The following is an 11,676-nucleotide window of genomic DNA, read 5'->3' as shown; positions in this document are numbered from 1 at the left end:
CATTGGAGCGGAGGTCACGGCCGGATCGACTCACTCGCTTCTCCGCGCTTCTTTGAAGAGTCGAGCGAGTCGAGTAAGTTTGTATAGGTGTTCTGTGGTCGAGTCAGATCGCTGCCGACGCACTTCCTGTTGCGGAGGAAGTGACGATCACTAGGCTGGCGCGCGCTCGACCAATGGCTTGACGAGAGACCGCGGGTCCAGGCTCCGGGATCGCAAAAGACGCCGCTAAAATCTCGGAGGCAGGGCTACGTGATTTAGCTGTGCAGCGGCCACCGCAGCTAGCGCTCGCAGCCGACCCAGGTGAAGAGGAGGAAAGAGGAGAGGGGCAGGAACCAGCTCGGCTCACGCGGCGTTATCTGGGGCATTGGCAGGGCAGGCAGAGCGAGCTGGAAAAAGGCGGGAAAACGGGAACTGAACAGGGGACAAACAAAATCCACTTGGATCCGCAGCTCGCTGCCAGTCGTAGCCAATAAACCTGCATGCTCTTGCTCTTGTGTGCTCGGTTTCGGATATGTTCGTTCAGCGCTTGGTTCATTTTATTGTCACGTATTCCTAGACAACACCTATTACTGTTGTGACACCAAGAGTAAGGAGTCAAAGAGTTCCTCATGAGAAAAACCTCCAGCAATATGGAAGCTTTAAAAAACGTCAGTGATGTTATTACAGGACAAGTATTGCATCTGAAAAGCACATTTGTTGTGATCGGTGGCGGCATTGCAGGCGTGTCGTGCGCCGAGCAGGTGAGTGCATGGTCCCCATAATTCATGTATGGACTGGCATCTAAAATAAAAAAAAATATCGTCATGCTGTTTAATGTTGATCACGTTGCGCTTGCGCACAAGTGTTGAATATACGTGTTGTGCTGTTCGCTCGCTGTCCAAGGCGGCATACCAAACGGGCAGTACAGTGTTCAGTTCTCTGCCACCCTTTTCCAGCTCGCCGTTCATTCTCCTGAGGCGTCAGTTCTACTCATAACAGCGTCACCTATTGTAAAAGCAGCAACGAACGTTGTAAAGGTAAGTTATAAATTAGTTAAAGTGGTTTTGTCAAAAGTGCTTGCACCTGGGGATATCTCCAGCGTACGTGGCAGGATTACCAAACCAGTGACCCCAGAAAGCGTTTAATTCAAAGTAGATGTAAGCGCCCTTTGATCGCCGAGCGCTCAGTTCACGGAAAAAAATGTTTGTAACGTTCTGTATGTGTTGTATATGTTGTGCCAACCTCTAGCTTCGCAGAATCATCGAGAGTTTCGACATCGAGGAGCGCTCTTTCAACTACCTAGAGCAGCAGTACAGCAACATCAAAGTGCTTCAAGATGTGCTCATCTCCCTGGAGGCCAGTGCACGAGCAAGTATTGCACAACCTCATTGTTGCTCATATTTTCTAAAAACACACACACACACATCTATAGACTTAATCGCTTACTTCTAAATGTCGGGAGTACTGCGGCTTCAGAACTTCTCATTTGCACGCTTTCAAGATTTTTGTTCTGGCCTGTCTTTTGCTATTCTTTCTTACTTAGAAATGCTTTAGGTAGAGTTCTTGATGCCATTTGCTTTGAATTTTAGCCTCCTGCAAAACACGGGTGTATTTTTCAGAAAGCCTTGCTCAAGAGTGGTCGAGTGGTCAGTTATGGAATGATCTGTCTTTGCATGGGTGCAAGACCTCAGGTATAGCGGTTTGAGGACTTCCTTAAATTTAGAGGTGGCTCTTGTGGCTTAATGCATGACTGTTTTCCTGTCTACTTTCAGTTAATTTCCAAAGACAACCCACTGGTATTGGGCATTCGGGACACGGAGACTGTGCGGGTAACAGCAAATTCACACATTTGGAAGGCCCTCCTCCAGCTTGAAGCTTGTAGCACCACGGACATAGGCTCTGTTCTCTCTTTTCAGATGCTGCAGAACCGACTTGGTGGTGCTAGACTTGTAGCTGTCATTGGTAATGGTGGCATTGCCACAGAATTGGTGTAAGCATTGTTACAAATTACCATGCCTACAGGTGCACCCATAGTGCGGCTTTTTTAATGTAGCAAAAGGGCAAAAATAATTACAACTTTTTTATCTGTCATCTATTATTGCAATGTCTGGCTGGCCGCACTGGTCGTCATTATATTTCTGAAGTCTCAATCATGTGACCTGAGGTGGTATTCTATAGGAGTCCACATAGTGGACTGTCCATTTCGGCCGCTGCTGATTGGCTGTGGCTGCTTGAATCCTCCTCGCCCGTACAGCTGCATCCAATCAGCAGCGGCCGAAATGGACAGTCTACTAGGTGGACGCTTACAGGATACCACCCCTGCATGGCACTCTTCAGGTTTCCCCCAGTGAAGTTACACTTTTAATTCCAAAGCACTTATCAATACTTCCTCTGTATTGCAGTGAAACTATTGAGGAAACATTTCTGGGCAGCCTTTGTTTAAAAAAAAAAAAGAAAACAATCTAGCACTGTGAATACAATTGACTCTAGGTTTAACAAAATCTTACCTCGAAAACATTAAAAAAAAAAAAAAAACACTGCAGTAGTTGTGCCTTAGATGAGCAAATATTTTTATGTGTTCCCAGATGTCTCAGCTGTCACGTGAATTGAATTTTCAAATAACGGTTTAACACGAATTGATACAGTAGTGACTAGATTGAGCAGCTCATATTGTTGCTTGAGTGTTGGAGTAGTGCAAAGTAAAAAGAGGACAGTGGAAAGCACAGAGCGACAACAAAGACGGGTACCAGCTTTAATGGTGGCCGTTTATTTGAAACATTTGAAACGTTTGTTTGAAACAGTCAGCCATACGAGCAGGTACTGGAGCATGGACTAGTCTAACGTATCTCATTTGCTGCCAGCTACAGTCTTTAGAGACATGTAGGTCATTTATGGTTCATGGTATACGAAGTGGGCCGAGATGGAGCTAATTAGCTCACAGAAAAGACACAGAGTGGTTGTGGAATTTAGAGGTACACAGCAATGGGATTATTGGCCCTAAAGTCTAGATTGGCGGTATATGGGTGAAAGGTCTTGCAAGGCAAAACAGCCTTATGCTGCCACTGAGCCAGGCTGACTGGAGAAAAATTGCAAAGGCACTTCTGTCCTCACTATCTGCGGAATCGTCACCATCGTCATCAGCCTATTTAGGGCCACTACAGGACGAAGGCTTAGCAATCTTGAGTCATCCTTTGCTGTGTTAGCATGCTTGCTACTATGACTGCATAATTTCTAGTTTCGTCATTCCATCTAATCCTCAGCCACCCATGATTGTTTCCCTTCCCTCGGCATTTAGTGCCATAGACAACTGGTTATCTATATTACATGCTGCGTGTCCTTCCTAACTAAACTTATTCCTCTTATTCTCTCCTAAAATGTAGGCTACTTGTGTTTGCTCTGTAATATATACTTTCGTTCCTGTCCCTTTGTGTCACACCTGTCAATTTCTGTTCAGGGCGTGCGAACAATCCCAACTTTCAAATAATTAATTGATTATTGTTCTATTCGATTTGGTCCTCGAATGGAATAGTCGCCACTCGCAAATCCAAGTAATTTTAAAATGCTTTATGTCATCGACTGTTCACGATCAAGCCTGAAATCTGGTGCCATCCATTGTCCCCTCTTCTCACATGTGAAGTGAAGAGACTGTGTTTGCATTTTTTACTGTGTACAGACATGAAATGGGTGGCTGCCAAGTTCTTTGGGTTGTGCGGGAGAAAAGCATTGGTGCTACTTTCTTTGACCCTGGAGCTGCACAGTTCTTTCTGCCACAGCTGAGTGCCGAGAAGAGTGAAGGCACTGCAAGCTCTGCCATAGCAGAGCAAGACACTGCAGACTGCGGAGACTCCAAGTGCCCCAGCCACGGTTAGTGCCCAAAATAGACAGCCCCATCTCTACAAATCCTGGGTGCATGAAGGAAATCTGTAACCTTTTTATGTCACGGCCCAGCACGACTTTACACTATACTAAAGAAAGCTGCTTTTTTGCAGGAGCCCCATTCCTTTAACTTTTGGCACCGACTGTACACATTGCTTTGCAAAACAAGACATTCTGCACAATGATGCCTCCTTGTGCATGTCTTCAGCCTTTGTATTTGCAGTGTAGAAGACTGGAGAGCTGGTTGAAAGTGCTATCAATGCTTGCAGATTCTGTGGATTCACAGTTAGATCACAAATGTTAACACCACGGGAGACCAGGAAGACCAGAACTCAATTACACTAGCCCTCTTTGATTTTTATTCACCAATAAGTGATCTGGCACGAGCTATTTTTCATACTTGTGCTCCACAAGACCTAGCTCTAGCAGAATATGTATGATACATTGACAAAACAAGCACTGTAATTTCTCTTGAAAGCCGTAGTATTGCCAGCTTAAAACCTCATGTAAAATTTGTTAGACTATATAGTTCCTTCATGGCAAGCTACTTTGTGGTAAATATGCTGAGATCATCTGCCCTTTTTTGTGCAGCAAACCAGGATTCTTTGCCTCCAGGAAGTGCTTTGGGGCCAGACTGGGCCAAAGGTCGTGTTTTGCAAGGTGGAACTCAGGTTAGAGCTTGAGTGTTTCACAAGACCTCTGATTAGTGCACCATGGTTATAACGTTTATACACCATACATATAAACAGCACAAGCAGCGTGGCTATTTATTGTAGCATATCTAAGCAAGTGTGCTTTGATTGGCATTTTTGTGAACATAGTGTGGACCGTCTTAATCCAGTTTTTCTTACGAGTGTTATAGCATGACTCTGCCAGTGACAGGCATGTCTAATTTTTCAGAGCTTGGGATGTGCTGATCCGTTACATTGCTTACACATGGCAGTACATGACAAGGTGCCCATCCAGCAATTAATATTTCTTTATCAAGGAAGCCGATCGGATGGAATGGTCCAACAAAAACGCACTCTAAATCTTTGTAAAGAATGCACACCACTGAGCTTTTATTCTATGCATGTGCTTACCTGTGTAAACAAGCTGCCACAAACTAAGATAAAGCCAGAGTGTGCAAATCTGTACAAATGTGCTTGAGCCCAAGTTCATTGTGTAACTGAGCAGCCCACAATAACATTTTCCTAATGTTGTACTACACATTATTTATTATCCAAATGTTTCACGCATTTGTCTTGCTAACACTCAGTCTGTATTTGTGAGGCTTCAGCTGTAATATTGTTATTTTGTTCCTGTTATATGTGCATATTTTGAGGATAGCTGCGACATTTAGCACCTGTGAGCACCCGCTCACTATTGTCCTCTCTGCTTAAAGGGGCCTTGAACCACCTTTTACCAAAGTCGTATAATGTTAAAATACACCATTTCAGAAATACCTTGCTGCTAAAAGTACTTCAATGCATTAATCGGTAGAGGATATTGGCAGTCAGACATTCCCTACGGCGTGCTTCCACTCCTTCTTCAATGACTGCACTGCAAAGGCTGCGAAGGAGTGCGGTGTGCCCACAACGCTCCGCCTACTGAACGTCACCATGGCGAACAGTTCCAATTTGATTTTGGACATTCATAGACACCACTACTTTTCGATTTTGGCACCTACTACACACCAAGTGAGGTTGTTCTCGGCGAGCCACAGTGCACTCAGTCAGTGGACTCGTCATGGCACCCCGCGGCGGCCGTGGTGGCCGCGGTATCTACACTATGTAGCAGTCACATCTACATGCAAATGTAGTGCATATGCACGGCATTTGCTTTGTGCATTTGCTTTGAGTGCATGTGTGCACTCAAATGCTTTAGTCTGGCCATGCTACGTGGTGTGGACTGGCTTTGTCCTGCACCAGCTTGACCGACGGATAGCAGCCACATCCAACTTGCGCATTTTGACGTGCCATCAATAGCTTAATACGAAGCAAAGTCTGCCCATGTGCCTAAGCAAGAGTGGCCAGGAGTGAGTGCACACTGGCAAGCATACATGTGGTCCGACTTTGTTTTGCATGGTTCAAGGCTAGTAGAGTGTTCAAAATTAGTCGAATTTAGCGAGACCTGGTGGCTATGATGCTGATAAGCAGGGTGGCCATAGTTTGATGCATACGCAGGCAGCCACGGCCGAGCATGAACAGACGATAGTAGATTCTTTCAGAAATATGTAATTACTATTGAAATTGGAAAGCACATTTTCGCTTACTTCAGCCTGTTTATTAAACTGCGAGAATAAATATACACAATAACAGTAGGAAGAATTGCACTGATCCAAACACCCTTCTTGATTGATGTCAGCCATTCGCGAATGGGAACTTGCTATATTACGAAATAAAGCATCCAGAAAGAGTGAGGAGAAGGCTTCTGTTGAAAAGAACGTTTGAGAAAAAGGAGACTTCGTACTGCGCCGCGCACAATAGCAAAATTCGGCTGAGATGTTCACAGCAGCGTATGCTATCCGCGGACTGTTTTTTCATCAAGACCAAGGGTAGGTTCAGGACCCCTTTAAGGGTTAGTTTGATGCGACATGGCGTGAGTGAATACTCATGGCCCTTTGCGATACAAAATGAAGTACCAATAAGGATGCAGCTATGTGCTACACAAGTTCATGCTTCTCTCACACTGACCTACCTGCTGCTTTGTTTATGCCATTTTTTTATTTGTACTGTTATAATGATCACGAGTATTGAATGAAATGTAACTAATGTAATTATGTTCACCTGCATATAGTTTAATGCTGGCCGCAGTGCCCTTGATAGTGTGTCTTTACAGTGTTGGTCACAACTACTTTCAACATCTGCTGATCCAAAGCATAACCTCTGTACAGGACGGCTATATGCTGTACTGTGCTCACAGAATGGTATGCATCAATTTAGGGCTAACTGATGCACATACATACTTTCATTTCCACCATCTACAGTTCATCATGTGACATCAGGGTTAATTTGGCTCATACACATCGATCAGAGTCTGCATCACCTTTAGTGACCAGAATCGTAGTGACATGACAAGGTACTCTCAAGTAATTGCACGTACGGAATGTTCTACCATACTGTGGCGTGCCTAAATGAGACACCGACGCTCTGCCTATCTTGCAGAGATGTCTCTCATCCAGCAGTATCTTGCACATGGCCGCACCACACCGCCATGGCACTTGTTTGTTGTTGAAGGGCCTGGCTTCGAAGGCTATGTTGACCACGGCATAGAAGGCCCAGAAGCAGAGCACCGGCACACCCAAAGGAGCGAGGCTGAGCAACATGATGTGGGTGCAAGTGCAAATCATCCTCACCCGAGAGGGGAAAGCCATCCCATTCGAAGGGCAGCTTGTGCAATGGGAAACTGGCTGACATCTTATCAGTGCCTGTGACGCGGTCAGATGAAAGTGCCGTAGTCTGCACTGCCACTGAGTGTTGAGGAGCCCGGCAATATCCTCCGGAATTATGTGAACTGTTTGCTGCATCGCAAATCAGTGACAGATGCCTTGGCAACGCCTTGTCGCATGCTTCTGCATGCTTGAATTACACTTATGGGTTCTGTAAAATATGCCTCTTTGCAGAAGAATGTGCACATAGAGTACAGCTGTGAGGTACGTCTGTTGCTGACACCTGCCGAATTCAAGCAGAAGCATCTTGCCGATGCCAGCTGCGACTTCAAGTGCGGCTCCAACTGGCCCATCTATGTGCTCTTGACCAATGACAAGTGCTTTGGCGTTGACCTCATCGTCAGTGCAACTGGTGTCACACCCAATGCAGACACCATCACTGCACCTCAGGTGGGAAACTGCATTTTAGAAAGTACTAGTGCAATCTTCAAGGAGTGCTCTGATGAACCACCATGTTTTTACAGTAACTTTATAACAGTGGTTAAGGGGTTTTGCCGCCAGGACACTCGCACGGCTGCATGCCTCGAATTTTTGCTTGTGGATAAATTGATAAATGATTATAAAATGAAAGTCACCTGGTGTAGATTTTGTGCCTCCTCTCTTTGGTTCACCTCACACGAATAAAACATGTTTGGACATTATTTTTAGCCAATACTCCGTAATTTTTCTTTCTCGCATAGCGTTTTACCTGTTCCATGTTGGGGGTCAGTTGGGAGTTTTATAGCTGTGATGGTAAAGAGCAACCAGCAACGCAGTGAGCGTGGGAACCCCGATATGGCCATATGACTAGGTTGTCGGTGATGAATCATCACTAAGAATATCCAACACACAGATACCCTAGTACGGTACAACTTCGTTCATACGTGTTGGAAAAAAAAGAGCCACGGGAAAAATGTACAATCCGAAGTAACTAAAGAAATTTGAGAGACTAAACTATTGACATCTACGTAATGCGAAGCATAGCGCGGATCGTTGCGGCACGATATGCCGACGCGCGTCGAGCTGGTGGTGCCCTGGTGGCCCGAAACACGTTTTGTTGTTTTCCTATTGCGTGGTGTTTTAAGAGGGCGATGGGAAACTGAAATGAAATCGAGCTGGTGGGCGACGCTGAACGCTACCGAAGCAACACGTGATGCCCACATCGCGCCGCCTGCAGCAGGAAACGGCGACGTCTTTGGACTATCGCCTAGTATGCTGCCAATGGCTCCACGCACCATGCGATGCAGATAGGTAAAGATGCTTATTGTAATAGGTTTGGTGGTGATAGCTGTGAATATGCCGTGCGACGACCCGGGCGGAGATTTGCTGGTACCACAATAAGAAGCTGCAAGCTGTTGTCTTTAAGTGAGATGGCCGGCTGTATACTGTTCTCGATCACAAGCGCCTCCTGCCTTTCCTTGTTCACATCGGATGTAGCGACCGGAAGATGTATACGATCGCAATCTGCAGCAGGGAACAGTGGCATGTTTCGGTTATCGCCTATTAAAAGCCCGCGCTACACTTCTGGCGGCACCACGTGCTGTGAAACAGATAGTCGAAGATCGCAATATGACTCGTGGCGATAGCTGTGAATGTTCTTGTACCGAAACGAGAAACTGAGTGCACGCTGGCATTTTTGCGTGGGACAGGCGGGTGAGTATTGCGGTGAAGCCACAGTGGCGGGCAGCTATATACTGTTCTCGATTGCGAGGTTCTACTGTACTTCCAAAGGGGGGTGTGAAAACTCGCTTTGTGTAAGCACTTTGTATGAATTAAGTGTGTTCATACAATGTTGTATAACTGGAGAGAAAGCTGCACTCCTAAGCATCCACCATCATTCCACTCCAGTTGGAAGTGGCCACAGATGGAGGCATCCTGGTGGACCGCCACATGAGATCCTCACTAGCAGGCGTGTATGCAGCTGGCGACGTTTGTACAGCAGGCTGGGAGCCTGCGGAGCTGTGGTTCCAGCGGCGCTTATGGACACAAGCACGGCAGATGGGCCACTGGGCAGGCACCTGCATGGCAGCCCACTGGTCAGTCGAGCCTGATCCCCTTGCTGATGCCCGTTTCGACCTTTTCTCTCATGTGACACGCTTCTTTGGATACCGGGTGAGAACCTGTTTGTTTTGACAAGCTACATATATGCAGCACAAATGAAAAAGCTGTTTTGAATCTTTGAAGTCATTTTAGCAGTGCTTACCAAACCTGTTGTTTCTACATTATGTAAGACTTCCTTTTAGGGTGTTTTCTGGAGTTAAATTTCTTGCAGAATACGTTTGAGAAGCTGTATTTCTAAATTTTACTTTTTCATACAAAGGTTATGAATTTTTCAGTTCATGGTGCAAGTGTAATTTCTTTTTTTTGTTTTTCACAAGGGAGACTGCTCCACAATTGCACACTTTGGTCCCTCTTGAAACAATACACAATAGGAGACCAAGCTTTGTCATAATTTTGCAACAGTTTTCTTTTTCTTTAGCAGCTGCAATCGTAACTCCTGAAAAATAAACTTGGAGCCTTATACATGTAATATGTATTACTGCTGTAAACATTGTAATCAAATCGGTGGATGATAAAGTTGGGTACCTTATCCTGCATCTGCCCTTTAGCTTCCAGTTCTACCTTTTGCATAGTTTCACTGCCACAGCCATAGCTATGAAAACCTTGAAGAAAGACTAAGGAAAACACGTTGTCTATGGTAGGCATTTATTCACAGCAGCATTGCCGTTAGCTCAGCGATATGGTCTTGCAGGTGGTCCTTCTGGGTATCTTCAATGGCCAAGGCCTAGCCGACTGCCGTGCCCTTGTGCGCGTGAACCCAGGCCAGGAGTACATCAAGCTGCTTCTCCATGATGGGAGGCTCAAGGGAGCAGTGCTGATTGGCGATACAGATCTGGAGGAAACTTGCGAGAACCTTCTGCTTAACCAACTTGACCTGGGTCCTCTTGCTGATCACCTGCTTGACCCCGAAGTGGACATTGAAGACTTCTTTGATTGACCTCTTGTCAAGACACCCACGTCTGCTTGAAATGACTGGAAAATGCTCATTCATCACTCACAGAACTGTTTTCACGAACAATGAAGCACAGTCTTCAGCTGGAAAAACATGACAAGCAAGGATTGTGCCTTCAGAAACCATTCGACACCACACATGGCCGGCTGAAGAGCCTACTACTGTTGCGCGCAGTGCTACACTGCTTTCCATCACAGGTTTTTTGCTCAAGCGGCCGGTGATAGGGACCCTGATGAACCTGGTGCGAGCTTGAGCATGGCCGCTAAAATACAGTATGAAAGTGCCAGTGCAGGCAGAGGTGGTGCTCTTGCCCGCCAGCCGTAGGAGCACTTGCAAAAGGGACTAAAGTTTACATTCACAAGCCACACATTTCCCCACAGCGCAGCTGAAGGGAAGCCTGCTGCTGAACACCACGCACAGCATGCGTACGCCATAAGACTTTGAATGACGTTGAACAATGTCGCATGTGTACAGGACGGGACATTAAAGCTAGTGTTTTTTTTTTTTCAAGCATGGCATCGAGTGTTATCCAATTCTTCAGCCAAAGAATATTAATGTGGCCAAAGTGCTTCAGTGAAATGCGAGATGCGTGCATTATACCAGTCAAAGAGGAGCCAGCCACTTTAACGGTACATCCAGCGGCACCTTTCCCTCTCCAGCCGCACTGCAGTAAGCTCTACACCAAAACATAGATGGATGGACGTCCATAGCTTGCATGATCGCAAGAGTCCACTCGGAAGGTGTGTGCCTCGGATAAGTGGACACTGCTGAAGGGAGCTGGAGCACAAATGGGAGGTGTCACAAACGCCTTCGGCTGTTGGAACTGCCTGCCTGAAGGTGCTTGGTGACCTGCCTTGGACAAGATGCACAGTGAGGGACGGGAACATTGGGAGGGAGACTGTCGATCCGCAGCCTTGCCTTCTTGCACAGACCCTGCAGAGGCGGTGCACCAGGAAGTGGAGCCGCCAGTCAAGGTGGGGGACGGGAGCTAAGCTCGTCGACGGTTTGGCACTTAGGGAGCGCACAGACTGCAGTCCCCTCAGGCGTCCGTCTCACCGCGGAGCCGCAGCCGTGCAAAATCTTCGAAGATGATGTCATCATCATCTAGGCTGGCCGCAGCATCCCTGCAATTAACAAGAAACTTGTTTAGATGAGCAACGTTAGTAAAAGCAACTGCATAACAGTGAATCTGGCATTGAGGATATTTTGGATGTTGCAAGCATGGTCTGACACAGCAAAACAGTGAGCAAATGAGTTGGAAAATCTGCAGGGTGGCAACAGTTTTATGTGTTTATCTGAACGTAGCACAATATTACAGAGGAAACCTATCCAGTTTCCTCAAAAAGAACCCTTTGCAGCCAAAGAAAACTAGCAGATTGGAGAAAGTGGGATCTTTGGA

The 11,676-nt window shown here is 46.2% G+C and overlaps 2 protein-coding genes across 6 annotated transcripts in view; one reads left to right on the top strand and one right to left on the bottom strand.

Annotated features, from left to right (window-relative positions):
- Window positions 1-368: 368 nt before the first annotated feature.
- Window positions 369-11,676, top strand: part of Pyroxd1 (pyridine nucleotide-disulfide oxidoreductase domain 1) — a 41,754-nt gene continuing 30,446 nt past the window's right edge. The window contains exons 1-11 of one of the 4 annotated variants that reach the window (XM_072286455.1): window positions 437-740; window positions 936-1,016; window positions 1,228-1,347; window positions 1,599-1,670; window positions 1,752-1,808; window positions 1,896-1,969; window positions 3,653-3,843; window positions 4,447-4,526; window positions 7,460-7,675; window positions 9,113-9,376; window positions 10,017-10,783. In XM_072286455.1, coding sequence (XP_072142556.1) covers window positions 609-740; window positions 936-1,016; window positions 1,228-1,347; window positions 1,599-1,670; window positions 1,752-1,808; window positions 1,896-1,969; window positions 3,653-3,843; window positions 4,447-4,526; window positions 7,460-7,675; window positions 9,113-9,376; window positions 10,017-10,262 — 1,533 coding nt within the window. In that variant the 5' untranslated portion in view covers window positions 437-608 and the 3' untranslated portion in view covers window positions 10,263-10,783. Of the gene's footprint in view, window positions 741-935; window positions 1,017-1,227; window positions 1,352-1,598; window positions 1,671-1,751; window positions 1,809-1,895; window positions 1,970-3,652; window positions 3,844-4,446; window positions 4,527-7,459; window positions 7,676-9,112; window positions 9,377-10,016; window positions 10,784-11,676 lie in introns of those variants that run through there. The other 3 variants (XM_072286457.1, XM_072286456.1, XM_055076880.2) reach the window with 3 other exon arrangements.
- krz (beta-arrestin protein kurtz) overlaps window positions 10,822-11,676 on the bottom strand; it is a 41,898-nt gene continuing 41,043 nt past the window's right edge. For both annotated transcript variants that reach the window (XM_050188635.3, XM_055076881.2), the window contains exon 10: window positions 10,822-11,401. In XM_050188635.3, the coding sequence (XP_050044592.2) occupies window positions 11,317-11,401 (85 nt within the window). In that variant the 3' untranslated portion in view covers window positions 10,822-11,316. The remainder of the gene's footprint in view (window positions 11,402-11,676) is intronic.

The sequence above is a fragment of the Dermacentor andersoni genome, chromosome 2, assembly GCF_023375885.2.
Source record: "Dermacentor andersoni chromosome 2, qqDerAnde1_hic_scaffold, whole genome shotgun sequence".
NCBI classification, from domain to species: domain Eukaryota; kingdom Metazoa; phylum Arthropoda; class Arachnida; order Ixodida; family Ixodidae; genus Dermacentor; species Dermacentor andersoni.
The sequence above is the reverse complement of the archived record's forward strand: the minus strand, read 5'-3'. Positions and strand labels throughout refer to the sequence as shown.